This window comes from Ranitomeya variabilis, chromosome 4 (assembly GCF_051348905.1).
Source record: "Ranitomeya variabilis isolate aRanVar5 chromosome 4, aRanVar5.hap1, whole genome shotgun sequence".
Taxonomy (NCBI): domain Eukaryota; kingdom Metazoa; phylum Chordata; class Amphibia; order Anura; family Dendrobatidae; genus Ranitomeya; species Ranitomeya variabilis.
The window spans coordinates 199376204-199403623 of NC_135235.1; the positions used below are offsets into that span (position 1 = coordinate 199376204).

Below are 27420 nucleotides of genomic sequence, written 5' to 3' on the forward strand. Positions count from 1 at the left end.
GGTGATAGGTGTGGACTGGCATGTAATAGACATACTTAGGATATCCTCAAATCATTATGTTCAACTTTACTTTTACTAATGATCCCTGGGTCATCACCTATCACAATTCTTTCTGAACGAGAATCCTTTAATGTGTAGGTCTTGATTGCTTCCTTCCTATGGCTTTAGAGAAATCACCAACCTGGGGCTGCAAACTCTTTTATTAAATAAAAACGGCAGCCACAGACTGGTAATAGGAAATGCTTAAAAGAAGGCTAGTCCTTGTCAACCTACCCTATAATGCAGACTTGTAGCCTAAGGCTATAGAGCTCCTTTAACTTGGGAACCCTTGCTGAAATCAAGACAGAAGAGACTACATTCTTTTTTATAAAAACTTTCTCTAACTGAAAAACTTAACTAAAAGTTAAGCACACACATTTTAACAACTAAGCCCCATCCCTTTTCCAGGACCTTTTGGAATCTTTTAACTTCTCCCTAACCAGTGTGTCTGCAATTGCTGATATTTACAATAACGCAATGAAGAAACCCTATAAATCTCTCAATGCCTCATTAGGAAAATGAGTACAATGAATTCCAAACTTTGCAAAAAGCCTTCAAAAAATGCTGTCTTCTTCATCACTCCTTTAAAGATGTTTGTAAGGATCTGATCACCAGGGTGAGATCAATTGGGATGACCCCCATTAAAGGGAATTTGCCAGTGGGATTTCGCTATATAATCTGAGAGCAGCATGATGTAGAGGCAGAGACCCTGATTCCAGTGATGTGTCACTTACTGGGCTGCTTGGTGTAGTTTTAATAGAATCACCGTTTTCTCTGCTGCAGATGGAGCAGTGCTCGGAATGCTGAGCTCTGTATAACCCCGCCCACATCACTGATTGGCAGCTTCCTCTGTACAGTCAGCAAGCTGCCAATCAGTGGCGGAGGCGGGGTTGTCAGATTAGCTGGACTGCTGTGCACGGGAGATCTAGTTTAGAGGTGAGAAAACCCGAATTGTAAAGTTTGGGTTTTGTACCGGACGCCTAGTATCTGGTGCTGAACTCTGAACATGGACTTCTCCTGGAAGTCAGTTATACAGTTCAGGGAGATTGGGGAGAGAGAGATTTTCAAATTCCAAAGTTCAGGTCCCCCTTTAATTTCAGGTTCAAGTTTGGGTACAGTTCTGTTACCCGACTAAAGTTCGGTCTGCTCATCACTAATCTAGTCCTCTAGTGATAATCTTCTGCTGATAAAACACTGATTGTATTGAAACAGAGATCTCCAAGTAATAAGACCACAAAAACTAAAATTTGGGGAAACATGAGATTTTGCCCATATCCATTCATTAGGCAAATTATTTTTTTCTCCTAAAATTTTATACTAAGGTGATTTTTTTTTGCTTGGATGTTGATATAACAATTTTTTTTTAATAAACGCCAATCTATTTTCCCACAGATCTCGGATACAGTGCAACTTCTGAACTCCGTCGTGAAGAGCGACCTTACTCAGCTGGAAGAGATTTTTTCGAAACGTACGGATTTTCTGGTCATTGTTCGGAACACCAGGAGAGAAGTGGAGTCTGTTGCTCAACACTTGGCGGAGATTTCCTTCTGGAAGGGAGCGGAGGTGAATCCAAACGTTGTGGCGGAGCAAGTCAATTTCATCGAAGATTATAGGTGAGAATTTACAGACTGGATTTTACATCATCCCTCACCTGTCTGTTATAGAATTAATCTGCACGGAAAGATGAGTAAAATTGTAAATACATTTCATTACTTATCTTGCACTGATTCCGAGTTACAGCCCTTAGTATGTCAGAGCTGCATTGATAATTCTGCAAGCTATAGGGTATGTGCACACGTCAGGATTTCTTGCAGAAATTTCCTGAAGAAAACCGGAAATTTTCTGCAAGAAATCCGCATTTTTTTTTGCGTTTTTTTCACGTTTTTTTTTAGCATCTTGCAAGCGTAATTAGCTTGCAGAATGCTAGAGTTTTCCAAGCGATCTGTAGCATCGCTTGGAAAACTGACTGACAGGTTGGTCACACTTGTCAAACATAGTGTTGGACAAGTGTGACCAACTTTTTACTATAGATGCTGCCTATGCAGCATCAATAGTAAAAGATAGAATGTTTAAAAATAGTTAAAAAAAAAATAAAAAAAGGTTATACTCACCTGCAGACAGCCGATCTCCTCAGCGGCTTCCGTTCCTATAGATGGTGTGTGTGTGCAGGACCTTCGATGATGTCGCAATCATGTGACCGCGACGTCATCGCGGGTCCTTCACACACACCATCTATAGGAACGGAAGCGGCAGCGTGCAGCGGAGAGGCGGGAAGACTCCGGGGCCATCAGAGGGTGAGTATATGACTATTTTTTATTTTAATTCTTTTTTTTTTACCAATTATATGGTGCCCAGTCCGTGGAGGAGAGTCTCCTCTCCTCCACCCTGGGTACCAACCGCACATAATCTGCTTACTTCCCGCATGGTGAGCATAGCCACATGCGGAAAGTAAGCAGATCAATGCATTCCTAGGAGTGCGGAATCCCCGCATTTCCGCAAATTTAATGAACATGTTGCTTTTTTTTCCGCGATGCGATTTTTTTCGCGGAAAAAAATGCAACATTTGCACAAGAAATGCGGAAAACACTGAAAATAATGGGAGGCATATGTAAGCTTTTTTTTGTGTTTTTTTTTGCGTTTTTATCACGTTTTTATAGCGAAAAAAACGCGAAAAATACTGAACGTGTGCCCATGGCCTTAGAGCTGAAATCTCCCCAGCACCCCCTGCTGGTTCAATGTCTGCACAGAGCTTGCCCTAATCATTAATAAAATAGGCACTTTAGTACGTCTATCAGTCGCTATACCATAACCTTGCAAGAAAACAACATTTTCATCTGCAACCAGCTGAATTATGAATGCAGCTCTGGGATATAATATAGGCTGGGAAGTCAGTTCCAGATACGTAATGTAATGTATTATGCATGCAATAATTATGTAGATAAGAGTCTATTTTTAAAAACTGTCGTACAAAGGTGAACACAGGCTTTAGGCAGAATATGACTTTTTGGGTTACAAAGACGCTTTTGGAAAAAAAAAGATAAATGTTTAAAAAAAAAAAAGGATAAAAGGAGACCGAATTTCTTCCTTTTTAGCGGAAATATAAGTATAATCCCCTAATTTAGGCACACATTTATATTTAGGCTGGAATTTTGTAATTTTATTTTTGCAATTTTTTTTTCATTGCCGCTCTTTATGTCATTATTTAAAATAAAGGCACGGATGCTACTTTGACGCCTAGAGCAAAGTTTTGAACAGTGTACGTACAAAGCGCTTCAGTTTTAGAATCTTTTTTTTTTTTGCTGTGAGGCTGGCATCCCGAAACCATTTTTTTAATAGTTTTTTTTTTTTAAGGGAACATTTTAAAAACAAAACAAAAAAAAAGTCAACAAAATCCATAACGCTCACAGAGGAGAATTAAGACTGGCATTTTAGAGTTGATAAATACGCCAGAGATTTCCACTTCGATTTCAGCTAATTTCTGATCTGATCTGTTGGCCGCAGTTGACTCCTTTAACCCCTTCACCACCTTGGGTTTTTCCATTTTTAACTTTCCGTTTTTCGCTCCCCTTCTTCCCAGAGCCATAACTTTTTTATTTTTTTGGTCAATATGGCCATGTGAGGTCTTGTTTTTGCAGGACGAGTTATACTTTTGAATTTACTATATAGTTCACAGGAAACCGGGACAAAATGCAGCAAAATTGCAAAAAAAGTGCAATTCCACAGTTGTTGTGTTGTTTTTTTTTTACTATGTTCACTAAATGTTAAAACTGACCTGCCATTATGATTCTCCAGGTCATTACGAGTTCATGGACACCAAACATGTCTAGGTTCTTTTTTATTTAAGTGGTGCAAAAAAAAAAAGTCACAATTTTCCGATACCCATAGTGTCTCCATTTTTCATGATCTGGTGTTGGGTGAGGGATTAATTTTTGCGTGCTGAGCTGACGTTATTATTGATACCATTTTGGTGCAGATACAAACTTTTGATCTCCTGTTATTTCATTTTAATGCAATATTGCGGCTTCCAAAAAACCCTAATTCTGGCATTTTCATTTTTTCTTATTACGCTTATTACGATCAGATAGATTATTTTTATATCTTGATAGATCGGGCATATGTGTATTTTTTTATTATTATTATTGTTTTATTTTGAATGGGGGGTGATTTAAACTTTTATATTCTTTTATTTTTTTAATATTTTTTAAAACTTTTTTTTTAATTTACTTTTTACTTGCTTCAGTTGTCTCCATGGGAGATTAGAAGCTGCGATGTTAGGGTTGACGATTGCACTGAATAAAAATAAATGGGGAAGTGTAATCGCAACCCGGGGTCCACCGTGCAGACGTATAACTGCTGCTAGTGAACAACGGTGGAACTAGACAGCGAGCGATCACCACAAACGCCACACAGTGTGCACAGGACTCAGAGCACCCAGCGCAGTTACTGCACGGAGTGGTACTGTGAGGAGTAATTAGCGTACTAAACCCTGTTAAACTTCACAAGGGAAGTAGCACAATGGTAGAAGCACCGGAAGCAGGAGCGGTGTAGCGGAAATGAACTCAAGTGGCGCTAGGTGCAAGATCCTGACGCTTTCCCTGAGAGGTGTAGCCTGAGGGTTGGACTCGCTCTGTAACTCAGCTGTGCTAACCACACACATGAAGGAAACAGATGCTAAGCTGAGGAGTAATTACCCAGTCCTAACCCTACCTGCTACCATAGTATTGCAATAGGGAACGGGGAAATGGACACCTCCTGCACTCACCTGAGGATGTGCCCTGATCTCCCTGACGCCCCTATACAGGCTTTTTCAACCTGTTGCCGAGCAGGATACCTAATCCCTCACTTGCCCTGCTCCTATCTCTAAGTAGGGAACTGGCAGGTAAGAGCACTGGTCCCACCGCTGCACTAATATAACACAGGGGAAGTTACAGACAACAAAGGGATAAATAAACAATAAACACCACACAGCTTTCTCTACTGCAATGCACCGCACAGCAGAGTAAAGCACCAGATATCAGAATTCAGCTGAAGAACCACAACACTCAGCAAGCTCCTTCTCCAGCAAGGTTGGTCTCCAAAAGGACCTGTATAACCAACAGTCAGCTGATGCATCAGGTGACCTTTTAAAGGAAGGTGGGAGTGGTCACCACCCACATCAGCTGACCCAGTAGCAATGCAATTACACCAGCAGCCTCCGGGAAAAAACTGTATTAACCCCCTATAGCCTGAAAGGAAAAAACTTTAATTCTGAGAGGCCAAATCTGCCACAGATCCAAACATGGATCGTGACAAGTACTTCCTGAGTACAGAGCGACAGACTCAAACGCACAACCAGAGTGGTAGAGTATCCACTCACAAACACCACACATTAGTGATACTAGCGCACCCACGTGTGCCGCTGGAGGTCTTTTATACCCAAGGCTCCACCCCAAACACTCAGGCCCAGTCGGCTGAGGCGTCACCTGCGGGCCAATCCGAAGCTACCACACCACCAGAGCAGCTAATGTCCCACCACCAATGAGAAGACGCCACATCACAGACATGCTCAGTAAGGTGAACTCTGGACTTCCAAGCATCAGGCTGCACCTGCATATCCCTGGTTACCATAGGCTTGGCTAAAGAGCCAGCAGCAACCAATCGTATACCACAAGCCTGAGCAAGACGCTGGGACAGACATCTATGCTGAGCAGCAACCGCACCAGCCGCTCCAGAATGAGAGACCACAGCACAAGGCAATGCTTGGGATCCATCCCACACAGCGGGAGATCCCAACGTCTAACATGTGATCATCCGATCGCTTGTGCTACATAGAGGTCGGAAAGCGGCTCAGGGAATCTGTGGACAGCTTTTTGCTATGTAATCTATGAGAAGCATAATGTAGGGGCAGAGATCCCGATTCCAGGGATGCGTCACTTGCTCAGCAGATTGCTGTAGTTTCAATACAATCAGTGTTTTATCAGTAGGAAATTATCACTGCAGGACTATATGTCGCGTGCCAGGCAGTCCAGCTAATCTGTATAACCCCACCCCCACCACTGATTGGCAGCTTGCTGACAGGATACATGGGAAGCTGCCAATCAGTGGTGTGGGCGGGGTTATACACAGCTCAGCATTCTGACCACTACTAGATCTGCAGAGGAGAAAACAGGGATTTTATCAAAATTGCTCCAAGCTGCCCAGTAAGTGACACGTCACTGGAATCAGGGTCTCTCCCCTGCATTATGCTGCTCTCCGAATACATAGCAAAATCTTGCTAAGAGATTCCCTTAAAGACTTAGCACTGCACACGCTTTAGAAAAATGGCGTGACCAGTGTAAAATGTGAAAAAGTTGCAAATCTTTGCACAAATCAGAATCAGTAGAAGCCACAATTATTTTTTGACAGAAAACTGGAACAAGAAGCCAAATACATCTTCCTTATAGGGGATTGAATGTAGCCCCCTCCAGATGCCCCAGCTTTTCCATTCAAAGTCAACGGGGTTTTCTGTCAATATGCATTGTACTCAGAGAGCTGCCAATCAGTGGTGTGGGCGGGGTTATATATTGTACTTGGAGAGCTGCCAATCAGTGGTGTGGGAGGGGTTATATATTGTACACGGAGAGCTGCCAATCAGTGGTGTGGGCGGGGTTATATATTGTACTCAGAGGGCTGCCAATCAGTGGTGTGGGCGGGGTTATATATTGTACTCAGAGGGCTGCCAATCAGTGGTGTGGGCGGGGTTATATATTGTACACGGAGAGCTGCCAATCAGTGGTGTGGGCGGGGTTATATATTGTACTCAGAGGGCTGCCAATCAGTGGTGTGGGCGGGGTTATATATTGTACACTGAGAGCTGCCAATCAGTGGTGTGGGAGGGGTTATATATTGTACGCGGAGAGCTGCCAATCAGTGGTGTGGGAGGGGTTATATATTGTATATGGAGAGCTGCCAATCAGCGGTGTGGGAGGGGTTATATATTGTTCACGGAGAGCTGCCAATCAGTGGTGTGGGAGGGGTTATATATTGTATATGGAGAGCTGCCAATCAGTGGTGTGGGAGGGGTTATATATTGTACTTGGAGAGCTGCCAATCAGTGGTGTGGGCGGGGTTATATATTGTACACGGAGAGCTGCCAATCAGTGGTGTGGGAGGGGTTATATATTGTACATGGAGAGCTGCCAATCAGTGGTGTGGGAGGGGTTATATATTGTATGCGGAGAGCTGCCAATCAGTGGTGTGGGAGGGGTTATATATTGTATGCGGAGAGCTGCCAATCAGTGGTGTGGGAGGGGTTATATATTGTATATGGAGAGCTGCCAATCAGTGGTGTGGGCGGGGTTATATATTGTACGCGGAGAGCTGCCAATCAGTGGTGTGGGAGGGGTTATATATTGTTCACGGAGAGCTGCCAATCAGCGGTGTGGGCGGGGTTATATATTGTACGTGGAGAGCTGCCAATCAGTGGTGTGGGCGGGGTTATATATTGTACGTGGAGAGCTGCCAATCAGTGGTGTGGGAGGGGTTATATATTGTATATGGAGAGCTGCCAATCAGTGGTGTGGGAGGGGTTATATATTGTACGTGGAGAGCTGACAATCAGCGGTATGGGCGGGGTTATATATTGTTCACGGAGAGCTGCCAATCAGTGGTGTGGGCAGGGTTATACATTGTATACAGAGAGCTGCCAATCAGTGGTGTGGGCGGGGTTATATATTGTATGCAGAGAGCTGCCAATCAGTGGTGTGGGTGGGGTTATATATTGTACACGGAGAGCTGCCAATCAGTGGTGTGGGAGGGGTTATTTATTGTATACGGAGAGCTGCCAATCAGCGGTGTGGGAGGGGTTATATATTGTATGCAGAGAGCTGCCAATCAGTGGAGTGGGCGGGGTTATACAGATCTCAGTATTCAGAGAACTGCTAGATCTGCAGCAGAGAAAACTGATTATATCAAAGTGGCAGTATGCAGACTAGCAAGTGACATATCGCTGGAATCAGGGTCTCTACATGGCCCCTACATCTACATTTAAATAGACTAAATATGTGAGAAGTAGAACACTGGCTCAGTGGTTAACACTGCAGCTTTGAAACTCTGGGATCCAAGTTTCCTCCCACACTCCAAAGATATACAGATAGGAATTTTAGATAGTGAGCCCCATCGGGGCCAATGATGACGCTGCAGAATATGATGGCGCTACGTACATAAAATAAGAATCATGGATGGGTTCTGGAAGTGGGGCACTGCTTTAGGGATGTGTGAAATGCCCGAGATACAATATCCACCTGGGAAGGCTCGAAATTGGCAAGAATGACTTACGGTATATTGTAGTTTTTTTTCATCTATTGGTGCATTTTACATCTTAGAAATGTTCACATTTTGATAATTTTTGGACTAATATTAAAAGATAAATATTATAAATGGGCTTTAAAAAAGATTATTTTGTACAATATGCAGTAAGTGCGCCTCTCCGAACCTCCAAAATGTCAGGAGGCAATGAGCATTGAGCCTTGACAAAGATTTTAGCATATTTGCCATACACCAGGCCAGTACCTAAGTCAAAGAAGCTGCCTGCAATGAATCTGATCCCCGACGCGCGCCGGGGTCTGGCCCATGCTGTCACAAGTATTTCAATTGTGCGTTTCCCTTTGCTTTGTCTGTCCGCAGGTGGTTGGCGTACATATTGCTGCTTCTCTTGGATCTGATTATCTGTCTATTCACCTTATTGGGCCTGGCCAAGCAGATCAAGTGGCTTGTTATTGTGTGAGTATGCCCCCTTGTGGTTAGTGTTTGCAATGCAGCCAGAAATAAATGTGATCAGGGTGTAAGCAGAAATGGTTTCTAAATACTGTCGCCCCTAAGGAAGCAGATAGATATATATTGTTATATGTAGGCAAGATAAAGGCTTTATTGAGGGTCTCGTTTCCCCCTAATCTCTACCATGATATCAAATGGGTTATGTCTCACAGGATATATTGTGCCAATATCAAAATGTTCTTTGAGCTAGACTTAAATTACCACGGGGTTGTATAGTCGACTACATTCTGTCCAGTAGAAGAGGTTTTAGGGCCGAAACTTTCTAAAAAAATGTAAAAACTCTTGGAAAACTTTTTCAATTCATTTTTATGGGAAATCTATTTTGCTGTTCATAGGTTTTTAAAAAACTGAGTTTTTTTGAGGAGCACAAATCGAGCATAAACTCTCCAAATCCTCCTAAAAAAACGCAAAACCCTTCAAAAACTTGGAATTTTTGCTCATAAAAAATCATCAAAAAGACTTAATTTGCACATACCATTATGGGGGAAAAACAGAGCATGTCACTTCTTTCAAGCAGATCTGTAAAGAAAGTTCTCCAAACTAGGCAGCGTCCAATCAAAAGAGTACAGAAAAATTTTTGGGAAAAAGAAACTCTTCAAAATGGGTTCAGGAAAAAAAAAAATCCTACAAAAATGTTCCAATAATTGAGAATTTCCTGTAGGGGTTTTTGCTTGAAAACTGGGTTTTTTAACCCCTGAAAAAAAACTCTGTGAACATAACTCGAGGGTATCCAAATAGTGAAAGAAAATGGAAGTATAGATGTACGTTGAGGGTGGGTGCCCACGCCATCTTTAAGACGCCGAAGCATCCACCAAGGTTTTCCTAGTTGAAGCCCAAGGTACCTGGGGGGCTCAAAGAGTCTGGCCCATTTTAGAAGACCAATACTACAAAACACCTATGAAGGCTTTTTTGGAGATTTTGTTTTGGGGCCCACAAGCTTCAAGTTGTGCCTAGTAAGCAGTGATATTGTGACGCTAGTCACAACTCACGGACACACCGCGAGGCAGAGAAGTCAGACATTCCGGGGTCAGTACCAAGAGAGCACGTAGATCACCAAGGGAAAAGACAAAGGCGTATGTCAGGTTACGGTCCAAGGGTCAAAATGCCAGGAGATAGCAGATCAAAGCAAAAGGACATGACAAAGGGATAGTCAAAACACGGTGCAAAAGGTCAGGTAGCAGAAGATAAAAACTCTAATCAACAGAATCAGGCAAACACTGACGAGGAATCACAAACTACGTCTGGCAGGGATCAAAGGCAGAATCTCAGTTAAATAGCTTGAGCAATCTCCAGAACACAGAACACCTGGAGAAAGTCCCGCACCTCCCAGTCAATTAAAGATTGAATCGCCTAGCTGTCAATCAAAGCACTGACAACTAGGCATTACCAAGTTTCCATAGGACAGCATAATAATCACTGAGTTAGCGAGGGAATTATGCCAGATATCATATATTTCCCTATTTTAAATATTCACCTAAGAGGACAATACAAAAAACTTGGGAATGAATACGATTCTGTTTCACACTTACATGATCAGAAGAATATAAATTAGGAAGAAGGAAGCCTGTTTTACCCATTACAAAATCAATGGCACAGTCATTCAGTCAGAGAGAATGCTTGATTGGAAAACGGGGGATGGGGTCTTGCTAAAAATCTATTTTCTTTAGAACAAAATGATCCTTTAAAAAAAAAGTAGAATTTAACTGATTTGGTGACAACTTGTGAGTCTTATGTAATGTCTTCATCATTTGAGCCCTGGTTCTTCTGCTTTTGAGGAGCCAGAGACATCATTGCTACTTCCACAGTCATAGGCAAGCATTGAGCGGCCGGAAATCTCTGTATTCAGGATATGATGATCTATAGATTCATTACCAGGGTCATAGATTATGGTGATGCGATCGATAAATACAAGGACTCTGAGACATCCCAAGTAATTAATAATGCACATGGATTCAAAACGCCAAAACTCCAAATGCCAGAAGCTCGTTTTCATCATCACGTCTCGTGTCGTCAAACACTTATGTATTTGTTGGAAATCTCTTGACCTAAGTTGATCCCTTTGCAGGCTCTATTTTTCAAGATTTTGTATCATCAATGTTGGGATCTTCTTCCATTGAGCCACAAGAGCATTGGTGAGGTTAGACTTTGGCCAATGGTCAGGCACGTTATCTCAAAAGTGTTTGTTGACATTGATCTGTGAATTTTCAGTTAAGTTCTTACAAAGTAAGACTGTTCTTAAAGGAATTGTCCACCTTTAAAAACATTTTTGTAATTTGAATACATTTATTTTTGGTTAATCTTCCTTTTTCGTAATTGGATTTTGCTAAGAATTTTGCTCCATTTGTCTTCTTTATGACCAAAGACCATGAAGCAAAACGGTGCAAAATTTTCAATGAAACCCCCAAAAAATGTCATCAGAGGTGGAAAGCTCCTTAAGGCATCTAGTCTATAAGGAACAGTACTTAGCTATTACTGTTGAAGTTGACAGATTCACTTTCCTTTAAGGATGTTATGTGTTTTCCCAGAAAACTTCTGTCTTTTGATGTATATTCATTGTCTACATTCACGCAAAGTATTTTTTCGTACCATCTAACAAAGACATATTGTGTTCTGAAGACGCGCACATAGAGTCTCGATGTTGCCATTGTTACCAGCAGAACTTTATGGGAAAAAGAATATTGTTTTCTTTTATTTATTTCAAAAAGTTTTTTGTTTTTTTTTACCAATGAAATATTGTACAGACTATACATTGAAGAGTCCGTACATATGTATCACAGCGGCCAGCGGTAAGAATAAAGAGAATTCTAGAACTCATCTAACCATGGAACTATTTCTGTACAAGAGACATAAAATAAAAAATGTCCCCAAACTCTCATCTAAAAAACCCTCAGTATGTGATATTATTCCATGTTTACCTCTACACTTCCCATAAAAGAGTAAGATGGTGTCTGGGATCTTAATCCTTCCTTACTAATTTACCAAATTACTGTAACCAAATTTATTACAATCAAGTGTGTAAAAAGTAACGACTGAGCCGGACCGTCAGGGTGTGACCAGTGTGAAACCCACCAATTACAATGATGCGGAAGCAATTTTAGAAAAGTGTTGTGATCTTGTGCCCCTCTGGCTAGACCTTTTTTAGAAGATGCAAAATCAGTGTATTCTAATCAATGGCCAACAAAGCAGCCACCAGCAAGGCCGAGCAAAGCCGACAAGTGTGAAAAAGGCGCAAGGTTTCTGTGAGTCGCTGCCAAAGACATCGGTGGCACATCAAACCGTTATAAGCACTATCTACTGTATCTATCTATCTATCTATCTATCTATCTATCTATCTATCTATCTATCTATTATCTAAGTTTCATCTATCTATTATCTATCTATTTTCTGTCTATTATCTATCTATCTATCTAGTATCTATATATCTATTATCTATCTATTTATCTATTATCTATCTATCTATCTATCTATCTATTATCTATCTATTATCTATCTATCCATTATCTATCTATCTATCTATGATCTATCAATTATCTAATTATCTATATATTATCTATCAATTATCTATCTATCTATTATCTATCAATTATCTATCTATCTATCTATCTATCTATCATCTATCTATCTTCTATCTATATATTATCTATCTATCTATCTATTATCTATATATCTATTATCTATCTATCATCTATCTATCTATCATCTATCTATTAGCTATCTATTATCTATCTATCTATCTATCTATCTATCTATCTATCTCTATCTATCTATCTATCTATCTATCTATCTATCATCTATCTATCTATTATCTATCTATCTATTATCTATCTATATATTATCTATCTATTATCTTTCTACAGATCTATCTATTATCTATCCATATATCTATCATCTATCTATTATCTATCTATTATCTATATATCTATTATCTATCTATCTATCTACATTTTATCTATCATCTATCTATTATCTATCTATCTATCTATCTATCTATCTCTCATCTATCTATTATCTATCTATCTATTATCTATCTATATATTATATATCTATTATCTATGTATTATCTATCATCTACAGTATCTACTATCTATAGATCTATCTAGATCTTGATCATTTAACCACCCCCTGGTGTGCTGGCCCCAGCTGCCAAATTATCCCCACCCTGGTCCCATAATCCATCTCTTCTGACCAGCATTGGACTATAAATGTAGAACCATCCTTAGGGGTGCACGCAAGTGGGGGTGCACGCATCACAGAAGCAAAGCGTCACGAAGATAAGCGTCGTGATACAGCAGTTATTCCATGGCAGTTAGTCAGGGCAGGAGTCAGGTAACCCACACTCTGCACTCCCTTCTATCCATGTGCTTTATTCCTATCCTCCTATGCTCCCTTGCAATCCACATTCACCGCCCAATACCCAATCCACCACGACTCATACACATCAGCCCCTCACTCCTTCCATCTCCCATGTACAGCTCCCATGCACTTCTCACCTTCCTGAAAAACCTCAGCCCATCTTACCCAAACACACTGCACAAAAAAACTCATTACACTTCAAAAAACTACTTGCGTTTTATCTTGTTACTCCTACTGATTTTGGGGGACATATCCCCCAACCCCGGTCCCCCATCCCCCAACCTCAACCGCTACCCTACCTCATATCAAAACCATACTAACCTTATTAATATTACTTGCACTCCCTCATCTCTCTCTTTCAATTGTGCCCTTTGGAATCCACGGTCTGTATGTAACAAGCTTCCTTTCCTGCACAACTACTTTCTGAACAACTCTCTGAATCTGTTGGCTCTCACTGAAACCTGGATCCAGGACTCTGACACTGTCTCCCCTGCTGCCATTTCCCATGGTGGCTTACAATTCTCCCATTCCCTAAGACCCACAAACAGACCTGGCATACTCTTGTCCCCCCAATGCACGTTCCAGGTTATACCCCCAGTTCCTTCACTTTCATTCCCTTCTTTTGAGGTCCACACCATCAGGCTCTTCCGTCCCCTCTCCCTCAGAGTAGCGGTCATATATCGGCCCCCAGGCTCGCCCACCCACTTCCTGGACCACTTCTCAGCCTGGCTGCCGCACTTCATGTCCTCAGAACTACCAACCCTTATCCTGGGAGACTTCAACATTCCCATTAACAGCCCCACTTCCACATCTGCATCCCAGCTTCTATCACTAACCACTTCCCTAGGCCTCTCACAGCTCTCAACCTCTGAAACACACAAAGACGGTAACACCCTGGACCTGGTCTTTGTCCGGCTCTGTTCAATCTCTTACCTAGATAACTCACCACTTCACCTCTCTGACCACAACATTCTCTCCTTCACACTCACAATTCCTCGCCCACCCCAGCACTCTCCTACCTACCACACATTAAGAAATCTACAAGCCATTAACCCTAATACACTTTCAGACTCCTTACACTCATCACTGTCCCCAATCTCCTCTTTTTCCTGTCCTGATCTGGCGGTACATCACTACAACGACACTCTTAGAAGCACCCTAGACCAAGTAGCTCCCCTCACTGTCAGAACCTCCAAACACAGAGTGAAACAGCCCTGGCTCACATCGCAAACCCGATTTCTCCAGCGATGCTCTAGGAGTGCTGAATGCTTATGGAGGAAAACTCGCACCCCAGAAGACTTCATACACTTCAAATTTATGTTAAGGACCTATAACTCTGCCCTTCACCTCGCCAAACAGTCCTACTACACCACCCTGATCTCCTCACTATCCAACAACCCCAAGAAACTTTTTAACACCTTTCACTCCCTCCTCAGGCCAAAAGCACAAGACCCTATCACAGACATTTGTGCTGATGACATGGCCTCCCACTTTATAGAGAAAATAGACAATATCCGTCAGGAAATCCGCTCCCAGACACCAAGTGCAATGACTCCCATTCCTCCCTGCATCTCCCCTGGCTCACTCTCTGCATTCGATCCCATCACAGAAGAAGAAGTCTCCAAGCTCCTCTCCTCTTCTCGTCCGACTACATGCACCACCGACCCCATTCCCTCACACCTCCTCCAGTCTCTCTCTCCAGTCGTCACAACTCACCTAACTACAATTTTTTATCTCTCCCTTTCCTCTGGCATTTTCCCATCCTCCTTCAAACACTCTATCATTACTCCATTACTAAAAAAACCCACCCTTGACCCATTATGCACAAACAACTACAGACCGGTCTCCAATCTCCCCTTCATCTCAAAACTCCTGTGGCGCCTAGTATACTCCCGCCTTACCCGTTACCTCTCCACTCATTCCCTCCTAGACCCTTCACAGTCCGGGTTCCGCCCCCTACATTCGACAGAAACTGCACTCATCAAGGTGACCAATGACCTTCTGACAGCAAAATGTAACGGTGACCACTCTCTGCTCATTCTCCTTGATCTTTCTGCAGCTTTTGACACGGTTGACCACCCTCTCCTACTCTCTAGGCTCCAGTCACTAGGCATTAAGGACACTGCTCTCTCCTGGTTCTCTTCCTATCTTTCTGAACGCTCCTTCAGTGTTCTGTTCTCCGGCTCCACTTCATCTCCTCTTCCTCTCACTGTCGGGGTACCTCAGGGCTCAGTCCTTGGCCCCCTTCTCTTCTCCCTCTACACAGCCCCAATTGGACAGACCATCAGCAGATTTGGCTTTCAGTACCATCTTTATGCTGATGACACACAACTATACACGTCATCCCCTGACCTTACCCCCGCTGTACTACAGAACGCCACTGACTGTCTGTCCGCAGTCTCTGACATCATGTCCGCTCTCTATCTGAAACTCAACCTCTCCAAAACTGAACTTCTTCTGCTCCCGCCTTCTACTAATCTCCCTAAATCTGACATTTCCTTCTCCGTGGGTGGCACCATAATAACACCCCGGCAGCAGGCACACTGTCTGGGTGTTATGTTTGACTCTGATCTCTCCTTCACCTCCCACATACAATCTCTTGCCCGCTCGTGCCGCTTACACCTAAAGAACATCTCTAAAATCCACCCTTTTCTCACCATGGAGACAACAAAAACTCTCACTGTCGCCCTAATCCACTCCCGTCTGGACTACTGTAACGCTCTATTAATTGGCCTCCCCCCTCACGTGACTTTCCCCTCTCCAGTCTATCCTTAATGCGGCAGCCAGGGTCGTCCATCTGGCTAATCGTTACTCGGACATGTCTGCTCTTCGCCAGTCGTTACACTGGCTGCCCATTCATTACAGGATACAATTCAAAGTACTTGTTCTCACCCACAAAGCTCTCCACAGTGCGGCACCCCATTACATCTCCTCCCTCATTTCTGTCTATCGGCCTAGCCGACCACTGCGCTCTGCAAACGACTTTCGACTAACCTCTGCACTAATCCGTACCTCCCACTCCCGACTCCAAGACTTCTCCCGTGCTGCGCCAATCCTCTGGAATGCTCTACCCCAAGATATTAGGACCATCCACAACTTGCATAGTTTTAGGCGCTCGCTCAAAACTCATTTGTTCAGAGCGGCCTATCACGTTCCCTAATCAAACTCATTTTATGTTTGTGTGTCTGTAGCCCATTCACACACACACTATCTCCACCTACCCCCCACCCCCTGAAGATGGCTGAACCATCATTGTTAATACATCATTGTAAATACACACCTGTACTTTGTATCTCCCCACCTCATTGTAGATTGTAAGCTCTCACGAGCAGGGTCGTCTTATTTTGCTTTATTACTGTATTGTTAACATTGTTACCTATGACTGTTGTGTTTGAAACTGTTAAACTGTAAAGCGCTGCGGAATATGTTGGCGCTATATAAATAAAGATTATTATTATTATTATTATTATTATCTATCTATCATCTATCTATATATTATCTATCTATCTATCTTGGCTCCATCTAATTTACTAATCTTATAATGTACTTAGCATGGACATTCCCAGCCCTATATCTAATTGCAGACTGTCATGATTACTATTGATCTGGCCAATGTCCCCTCATCCAGTAAAAGGGATTTCTCTAAAATGTCATTTTTCAGTATAAAGAGCTGAAGTTAATTATGTCTACAATTCCTGGCCATTACTTAGCCACATCAGTGTCATGACGAGGCTTTTTTGCTGAGTCTTCTCTTCTAAACCAATTAGACTCATGTCCCATTGAGAATCTGCGGGCTAAGACTTATTGGATTATTAAATGGGTCTTGTGACATGTAACAATGGGCACGGTCGTTTATCTGTTGCACCAATAGTCGATGACTTGCATCCTATTAATTTCCTGGACATAAGTCTCTGATGTGTAACTGTTGTCTGGAGAGTCTGTGAGCTGCAGCCCCAAATGTTGCTTTGTGGAATATTTCTTGTAGGCATCTATCATGGAGGCCACTGTAGTAATCATTGGAAGGGATAGGATAGACGACCTATCGGAACCATCCATGCCCACTAATACCCTTTACTATATACTACCATACATTAGGAGCACAGTGCCTCAGATGACCCCCTTCATTGCCCTTTATATGTCCCCATATAGCTAAAAGGACCTCAACTTTGAGAAGACCACCTTTCTAGAAGATTGTTGCACCGCAAATTTTTGTGACCATCAGAAAGGGTCTCACCATACCTTAGGAAGGTGATTAAACCTAAAATATCTCATTTACTCATAGAAAAAGACAAAAACAGCAAAGTAGATGGCAAAGTAAAAAGTGAGAGTCCTCAAAATTTTAATTCTTTCATTGGCCAAGGATGTGTTTACATTAGGCGACCTGCGGCTGACGACGACCACCAATCGGCTACATGTTTGCTGATCGGCGCTCATTTCGTAGCCTGTTAAGACAAACCGACCAAGCTTCTGATACACACAGGAAAAATGTTCATAGGCTGTCATTATTCTCAGCATCATATCTCCAGTTTACACAGGACAATGTGCTGCCGAGAATTTTGATTATCGTTCTGTGTTCTTAGGCTGTCATTTTTCTCGGCAACATATCATCTGTTTACACAGGACAATGTGCTGCTGAGAATTGTGATTATCATTCTGGGTTCATAGGCTGCCATTGTTCTCGGCAGCATATCTCCTTTTTATAAATGACAATGTGCTGCTGAGAATTGTGATTATCGTTCTGTGTTCATAGGCTGTCATTTTTCTAGGAAATATATCATCTATTTACACAGGACAATGTGCTGCTGAGAATTGTGATTATCGTTCTGTGTTCTGCGTTCATAGGCTGTCATTGTTTTCAGCAGAATATTTCCTTTTTATACAGGGCAATGTGCTGCCGAAAATTGTGATTATCATTCTGTGTTCATAGGTTGCCATTGTTCTCGGCATCATATCTCCTTTTTACAATGGACAAAGTGCTGCCGAGAATCAAAAGTATTGTTCTGTGTTCATAGGTTGTCATTATTCTTGGCAGCATATCTCCTTTTTACACAAGAGAATGTGCTGCCGAGAATTGTGTTTTTTTTTTTTAAGCAAGCGCAAAAATAATTTCATCCCATGAATGAGCGTTTTGCTCGTTCGTCAGGTGACTGGCAATCTGTTTACACTGGCGAACTATCGGGAAGTGAGCGTTCCAAATGCTCATTCCCAAAAGCCGTAGGGTGTAAAAGCTCTTTATGTAAAAGCTCATGAGGCTTTCAAGACTCCGTGGGTATTATTCATCATTTGAAGGAGGTTTTTTAAAGTCACTTTTTGGGGGGGCTTGTGGGATTCATTGACATTTTTGCATCAAATTCTTCAAATTGGGGTAAACGCTTCATGAATTTGCGCAAAATAACAAAAAAGCTCTTTATTTTTGCCTGTAACCTATTTTGTCACTTTATAGCTCAAAAAGTTACATTATCTGCTAAAATGAAGCAAAATTTGAGCAAAAATTATGGTCGGAAAAAAAATTCCTCCAGAGGTGGACTTTAGTATATTTACTCAAAAGCTTAGGAACTGTGTAAACAGTCGCAATTGATGAATCTCCTGAAAACATTGGAAAACCCAAAACCTTGCCCAAAATGTCAAACATAAATATAACCAGTGAACACATACTGCGTAAAATAGACTTTTAAAAAAGGTGCAAAATAAAAGAAGAATAAGGAATAAATAAAAGTCAGGCAAAAAACACCAAAAACACAGGGAAAAAAGGCTCAAATGCAATAATAATTCGAGTAGGAAAATTAGAAAAATATTCCAAGAATTAGTTCATGCCATGATATGGTTTTATAACAGTGCACAGCAATGGATAGGAGAAAAGGAAGATCCAGCACAAGGCAAAAAAAAAAGTTTGGATTCTTAATTTCATAATATTAATAAAGTCTTATTATTAAAATAGTCTTATGATCCAACGCGTTTTGAACCGATATTACTTAATGGTTCTTAGTCATGGCTAAAGATATTATGATATAATTGATATTATTAAATTATTCTTAGTCGTAGCATAAAATATTATAATTTCTTTAGCCATTACTTAAATGCATTTATTAAAATCGGTTTGAAACGCGTAGGCTCATAAAGCTATTTTTTTCCTTCTTGCATTTTTGTACTTTTTTTTATGCTCCTGGTTGTCATTATTTTTTCAGTTAGAGAAAAAATTCCAAAAATGTTGACTGGTGCATATTATATACTAACACGTGGGATTTTATATAACTACCGTACAATATAGCAATGATGTCGTAATAAACTAGTTATGAATGATATCTAGATGACATTATTTTGTATTAATCTCTCCCTACAGAATGACAGTGGTCAGCTTCTTTGTACTTTTGCTCAGCTGGGGATCGATGGGACTAGAGATGGCCACAGCAGTGGTAGGTTTTTCTGCATTTAGTATTGCGTGTACGTAATATACCGTCTAATCTGCTATGATAAAAGGTTTGATATATTACAGTATTACACAATTTTTGTAGAGAGATTAAAAAGAGCAAAAATTCCAATTTTGTTTTACGTTTACGCTTATGGAAAATGTTTTATGGAGGAAAAATGTTCAGCCTGAAACGCGTTGAACGATAAACTATTTGTAGCCTTGAAACTGTCTCCTTGTGTGAAGACTCATAATAATCAGCAATGCAGCATTTCAGCCATGTATAGCCCAATATGTCTCATAGACATCATATCAGCTCGTCTCCACCCAGTAGCTCAGAGAGAACTGAAAATTACAGATGAGGCATGCAGAGGGGAAAACTAGAGAAAATGGCAAGATACAAGTCATAAATCGTAACTTGTTTTATTCTTCATGTACACACAAGACAGCTTCAGAGCAGCAATAAGAGCTTAACTCAGATCGCTGCAGTTGCAAGTAGATGTTGGCTGTGTTGCACAGCCGGCATATGCTGGATATGGTATGGGACTTCTCTACATTGAACGTACTAGTAGGTTCGATATCAGGAAGAAGTTAAATACTGAAATAGAGTGTAGGCAGCACTCTAAGTTAGTGGTCCGTTGTTATTCACCCACTCCAAAATTGTAACCTTAATCAAGATATAAAGATATAATTGATGAAATTTAACAAGAAATATGATTGTTCTCACTGTTGGATAGTCTGTAGCATTTTCTGATCCTGAAATAGTCGATTTGTAGAAATCCTGCGGAGAACAAAGAGTTTAATCTCCCGCTGATTCGCCCCATCTTCAGCCAGTGACTGGTCGAAGAGGAAGAGCTTAGGTGTTATAAATCTTCTGCCTTCTGCAGATAGGATGGGGGGAGGCTCCGGCTGCAGCCAGTTACCTGCCTGCTGCAGACAGGATGGGGGGAGGCTCCTGCTGCATCCAGTTACCTGCCTGCTGCAGACAGGATGGGGGGAGGCTCCAGCTGCAGCCAGTCACTTGCCTGCTGCAGACACGATAGGGGAAGGCCAGTTATCTTACATAGTGATGGACTGAATAGTGAGGAGGAGGAGGAGGAGGAGGAGACACAAGGCTGATCTCTGAGACACCCAATAATGTTATAGATTTTTCAGTTTTAATTGTAATACGAGATAATATGTGATCAAAGAAAAGGAGGAGACTAATGGAGACATTGCTCAGATATTTAGCACTTTTTACCCCACCACTTACCCCAAGGCCGGACAACCTCTTTAACATACATCTTGTGGCACCATTCTAGTATTTGACACCAATAAGTGAACACCCGTCGGCTGTACGACACTTCTGTCCATCCATTCTAGGTATAACATTGCTATTTGTAACTACTGTCCATCCAATTGATAAGATCCAGTTGAAGGTAGTGGTCCAAAAATGTTGGTAATTCATTGACTTTGGGGGGTCTATAGCCGAGACAAAATATTTCCTTGGGTTTTGCAGAGGTAAAGTTCCCATCCAGGCCCAGATACTTAGGAAGCCTAAATCCCCCCTTCCATGCAAAGCCATCAACCATCACAATTTTACGGTGGTTCTCTGGAGTGCAGGCCACCCCTTTACGTACCCCAACGGAATATTTTCGGTAATTGTTTATGGTGATGCTCACTTTCTACATATTCTCGGATTCATGTCAGAGACAATCATAGTCTATGGAATCAAGGCAGCTTCTCCCTTGAAGACAACCTCCTGGGGTGTCCTCTGCGCTGGCGATATAAGTCTAAATCTCTGTAGAAATTGTCAGCAACTGTGCCGTGTCTTTCATTTGCTCTCTGCTGGAGGGTCCTCCCGCCTTCATTCTCCGCTCCGTCATGCCCGCTTGCCCATCAAATCCGATGGAGCGAGATAATTTAATTGGTCTGTTTTATGTGCTGGGTCAGTGGTTCCCCCCCATCCCTCGCCCTCTGTCACATCTGTCAGCCTTAATTAGCTTCCAAAACTAGGTATGAATGTAGTCCTACTGAACCAGAATCACGTTGCCCAATTCGCAGACACCTCCTCTGCCTCTCCGCCCGCGAGCCATGTTTAACTCCCCATGGGTCCGGAGTTCAAGTTCATTACTATTATGGGAATAGTTAAAACGAAGGTGCTTTCAGTCAATGCATACTCAACTGTGAAAGCGCTCGTCTGCTCGGCCAATTGGGAAAACAGCGGGATGAGATGTTCTCCGGCACGCAGAGAGCGCATAGCTATGGACTCCAGAATGGCCTCGTCAGTTCCCGTTCATTGGGATGCCATGTCTGTGCTTCTTACCTGCCTAGAAAAAATAATAAGGCAGAAACGTGGGATAAATGTGCGGCTTCTGGACACTGCAGACATCAGATCAGCTTTTTTAGTACAAGACCCCGTGATGGACCTATTTAGCTTGGGCATCATTCACACCCCCAATAAAATATTTTTTGGCCAGTTTAAATTTCCCCTGAAAATAGTAATAAAATAATAATAATAATGCAAATATAAATTAAATAATAATCATAACAACAATAATAAATATAATGATAATAATAAATACAATAATAATAATTGTAATAATAATAAATAAATAAAATAATAATGATGATAATAATAATAAAATAATTATAATAATGATAATAAATTATAAATTAATTGATAATGATAATAATAATACAAAATATAATGATAATAATGATAATAATAATAATAATGAGGATGATAATAATAAATAAAATAATAATCTTAATAATAATAAATACAATAATAATGATGAAAATGATAATAATAATAATAATAATAATAATAATAATAATAATAATAATAATAGTGATAATAAATAAAATAATAATAAATAAAATACTACCACAGAAAATCATTATTTAAAGAGTTGCCATAATTTTCAGTTTTATTTCATAAATTAATAGCATACAGGAAAGTACAAAACTTTGTGATATATATTTTAAGAGAAATCTGCTTATTTTTCCTCCTGGACTGATCTTTCACTCTTAAGATCTGTAAAATTTGTCTTCAGTGAAGAGTTTCCCAATAATGAGATAGGAGGTGACAGTTGGTGCTTTTTTATTTCTATGGAACTAGCGGCAGACACAGACATACTGTTGCAAGTTCTCCTGAAATAATGGTTACATTTCTTCCTAGAATTTTATAAGCACTAACGGTACCTCTTGTATCAGTAACGGAGAAATCTGTCTTCACTGGAGACACATTTTACCTATGAATTGAGAAATTTGAGAATGAAAGATCAGTCATTGAGGAGAAAGGAATAAAAATGGTAATCTGTTGAATTTGCAGGATTGAGAGGTCACATTTACTGAAATCAAAAGCTTCTTCAATCAAAAAAACATGTTAACAGGCCAAGTCACACGTAACATAGGAACCCTTCTTTGATATCACCTTCACAGTTCTGGAATCCATTGAACTTCTTCTTCTTACATTTATCTGCAGGATGTCAGAATAGCCTCCCAGAGCTGCTGTTTTGATGTGATCTGCCTCCCACCCTCATAGATTTTTCTTGAGGATTCTCCAAAGGTTCTTAATAGGGTTGGGGTCAGGGGAGGATGGTGGCACCACCATGAGTTTCTCTGGTGTCCATAGCAGCCAATGACTCAGAGGTCTTTGAGATGGGTCATTTTCATGAAGATGATTTTGCTATAGATGGCACGGTTCTTTGTTTTATTACAGGGAAGAAAGTGGTCAGTTAGAAACTCTATATACTTTGACAGGGTAATTTTCACACTTTCAGGGACCCTAAAGGGGCCTACCAGCTCTCTCCCCATTATTCCTGCACAAAACATGATTCCGTCACCTCCTTGCTGACGTCGCAGCCTTGTTGGGAAATGGTGGCCATCCACCAACCATTCACTACTCCATCCATCTGGACCATCCATGGTTACATGGCACATATCAGTAAACAGGACTGTTTTAAAATTAGTTTTCATGTATTTCTGGGCCCACTAGAAAGCTGCTCTCTTTATCTGATGTACTTTTCTGGCAGACACCTTCCTTATTATGCCTTTAGCTGCACAAACCCATCTGTGCTCTGCATCCGCCACAAATCTCTTCACGGTATGACAATCACACTTAAGTTTTCATGAAATATCTAATGTTTTCATACCTTGTCCAAGGCATTTCACTTTTTGATGCTTTTTGGCACCAGAGATGTTTTTTCTTTCCCATATTACTTGAAAATTATGACTGCTTAGTAATGTGGAATGTCCTTCTTAAAGCCAACCTGTCATCAGAATCAAGCATGATAAACTAAAGATATGGGCATAAAGGCGCTGTTCTGCTGATTTAATAGGAACCTTCACTGTAGAAATGTTGCTGCAACAAGATGTTCGTGCATCTGGGTGGGCTTGTGGGGTAGGACTGTGGGTAGGGTCTTCATCTATGCCATGGCCCCTCAGCTGCCTCTGATGTAAGGATCTACATACTGTTTAAAATTCCATACTATGCCATCCAACCGCGGGCGGCACTTGCGCAGATTGATCTGGTTGAGTAAAATGGCGCCGGTGTCAGTGCATGCACATGTTAACCTCCTGGCAGGCTTCAGAAAAATGGCACCGGTATCTGTGCATGCACATGTTAACCTCCTGGCAGGCTTCAGGAAAATGGCGCTATTGGCGCTATAGGCAAAGCATACTGTGCATGCGCAAGGCAAGATTGCCTTGCGCAGGCGTGTACTACGGAGGACAGAGAATGAACTTCAATCCAATATTGCGGCCAGCATGCAGCCAGCGGGTAAGGAAAGGGTGAATCAAACACCCGAAAACTCCGCCCATATGACCAAAACCGGTCCCGCCAAATTCAGGTGACAGGTTCCCTTTAAGCTCACACAAAGAAGCTGGAGTAGCACATGGCTTTAGTAATTTATGGCATAACTATAGATACACAGGCGCCTATTTATCATTGACTTTGCGCCTGTTTTTTCCCTTTTTTTTCTTTGCACCCAGTTCATTCTTCTATTTGTGCCTTTTCTTTAGTCTGTTTTTTTTTGTGCTTGTTTTCCACTTTATGGACGGAATTTAATGATTCCAGATGTTTTCAGAAGATTCATCAATTATGACTTCTTTTTTTTCAAAGAGTCTCAAAATTTGGCGCAACCTTATTCCAATCGCCTCCGTGGTGTAGTTTTCTGTAAGTTTTTCAATAAAAGTTGCATCTTTTTTACGATATTTTGGGAAAGATGAGACTTTTTTTTGCTTTAAAAAAAAGTGGCAAAATAGTTAAATAATCCCTTTTTATGACTTTGCGCCAATTTTCTAAGTAAATATTAATATCGTATTTTCTTTCTTTCTTTGTGCAGGGGTTGAGCGATTTTTGCTCGGATCCAGATGCTTTTGTGTTAAATCAAACCCAAGTGATCACAAATATCAGTCCAGGTAAGAAAAGGATGTATTATTTAAAATAATTGTATGACTTCTATCCGGACATTCTATCACCGTGGGACAAGTTGTGCCGTGCCTCCTAGTCCAACCACGCCCCCAGTACTGATTAGCAGCTTTCTGTCAATACACTGAAAACAGCCAATCAGTGGTGTGGGCGGGGTGATACACAGCTCAGCATTCAGCAGAGAAAACAGTAATTGTATTATTAAATTACAGCATGCAGACTAGTAAGTGACACATCGCTGGAATCAGGGTCTCAGCCCCTACATGATGCTGCTCTCAGATTACATAGCACAATTCTGGTGAGGATGACAGATTCCTTTTAAATGCTTGCAATTGGGTTGTGTTGACGTGTTGTCAGTGGGTCAGAGGCCTCCACGATGCTGAGTTTCTGGTCTTGCTGTTCATGCTGAATCATAATGGACTAGATATAAAGCTGAAAGGGTAACATAAGGCAAATCTGTAATCAGATTTCAGTACACAAGCGGCATACATTATTAAACAGATCTCGAAGACCTGCTGAGGCAGGTGTACTTACCTTGTAAAATCCATGTCTGATTGAATATATAGCTGCACTCATAAAACACTCCTTTTAAATTCAGGCTTAAAAAGCCATTTTAGTATTAATTATCATAGTAAGTACACCAGCCTCAAAAGGTCTAGGTAATCTAATTTTAACTATGTAGGCGCTTCTATTGGGATATCTGGTGGCTGATTCATTTAAAATATAAAATAAATAATTTTATATAAAGTCTCGGTGAAACGTTTTGTGTCTACAGCTCCTATGCAGACATGAGATCTAATTTTTTAATTTTTGCTACCTGACTAAATGTACATAGGTAATAATTAAGGCATGGTTAGAAAAGAGTATGAATGAAATACAAGAAAACACATTGGTTTTTTTTAGTTTGAAACCATAGAGACACTAAAAGGTTAATCCCCATCTTTATAGATCATTTTTGTCAGATTGTCAAAAGAAATACTTTTTCAATTTACTGGTTTTGAAAATTTGTAGCGATTCTTGAGATATTAACACTTTTCTTTTGTTTACTTTTCGTTGCCTAGAAGACCGACCACCACTGCTTTCTAGATTATAAGCACTGCAATGAAGCTGGACAGATTTAGGAGGCAATAGCTCGCTCCAGTGATCCTGGCTAGCTTTAAAACTGCGCTTACAAGCTCAGTAGAAAGGAGCTTGTAAGCACTGTGCACGTTCTGCTGTCTAAGGCCGGGATCACACATACGCGAGATACGGCCGAGTCTCGCAGGTGAGATCCCTCCTCTGGCGCCGGCACTGCGGAATGGAGCGTGCAGCCGCACATCAATACATGGAGCTGCACGCTCCGCTCCCAAGTGCCGGCGCCAGAGGAGGGATTTCACCTGCGAGACTCGGCCGTATCTCGCGTATGTGTGATCCCGGCCTAACACTGGTGGTCGGTCTCCAAGGCAATAAGCTGTAAACAAAAGTGTTTATATCTAAAGAATGGCTGAAAACTTTAACAAGCAGTAAATTGCAAAATTGCTTGTATTTACAAGCACTATCCGACAGTATCCATATATTAAATCTGCATAGAAACTGTGGACACAATGGTACCTTTAAAAAAAAAAATCAATCTTAATAAAAATAAAGGTGCAAATAGTAGGCAGACTTATAAAGTAGGTGTAAACCAAAAGAGTAATGTAGGGTTTCTTCACATGAGTTATTTGGGCATTGAAATAAAATCTGCTCTGAAATTCATAGAAAAAAAAATCATATTATATATACGGTATACAAACGCAGCTTCAGTAACGTCAAAGTGACCTCAGCATATATAGGAATGGGTAAAAAGATGGTAGTCGGTCTTCACTGCTGTCACACACTATCTGTAATGTTTACTCAGTGTTTTATGGATTTCTCTCTATGGCTAAGTTGTTAGCGGTGACGTCCTCTCAGTATCCAGATTCACTCCAAAATGGCTGCTGCGTTCCCTGCCTTGGCTTTTATACAGGCTATGATAATCTCTTCTGATTGGATGTGCTATATCCCTGCTGTACTTAAGGCCATGTGAGCCTGTTATTATGTGGAGGCTCGTATTGAATCTTTTTGTACAGTGGAGAATAGTCACTTTAGGAGACTCTGGACGTATCTCCTTCACTTCTGCACTTTGTCTTTGTCAACCTTGATTAAGTTTCTCTCCCTATAGAACCAGTCCTACCTTTTTTGTTCCCCAACTATTTCCTAACATGTATCATTTCCTTTATTTTTATGTTTATTTCAGATATTTTACAGTATTATATCTCCTGTAACCAGGAAGTGACAAACCCGTTCCGCCAGGTACGGCTATCTGTTCCCTTCTTTTGTGAAAACCAATACTGACTTACATTACATGTTACTAAAAATATTAGTAGAAGTGGCATCCGTCTCATCTCCAGAAGCA

The 27420-nt window shown here is 41.1% G+C and overlaps 1 protein-coding gene across 2 annotated transcripts in view; it reads left to right on the forward strand.

Moving 5' to 3' along the window:
• The window catches only part of TTYH1 (tweety family member 1), a 193793-nt gene that overhangs the window by 148659 nt on the left and 17714 nt on the right, over window positions 1-27420 (forward strand). For both annotated transcript variants that reach the window (XM_077259616.1, XM_077259618.1), the window contains exons 4-8: window positions 1432-1652; window positions 8683-8778; window positions 19526-19598; window positions 24922-24997; window positions 27262-27317. In XM_077259616.1, coding sequence (XP_077115731.1) covers window positions 1432-1652; window positions 8683-8778; window positions 19526-19598; window positions 24922-24997; window positions 27262-27317 — 522 coding nt within the window. The remainder of the gene's footprint in view (window positions 1-1431; window positions 1653-8682; window positions 8779-19525; window positions 19599-24921; window positions 24998-27261; window positions 27318-27420) is intronic.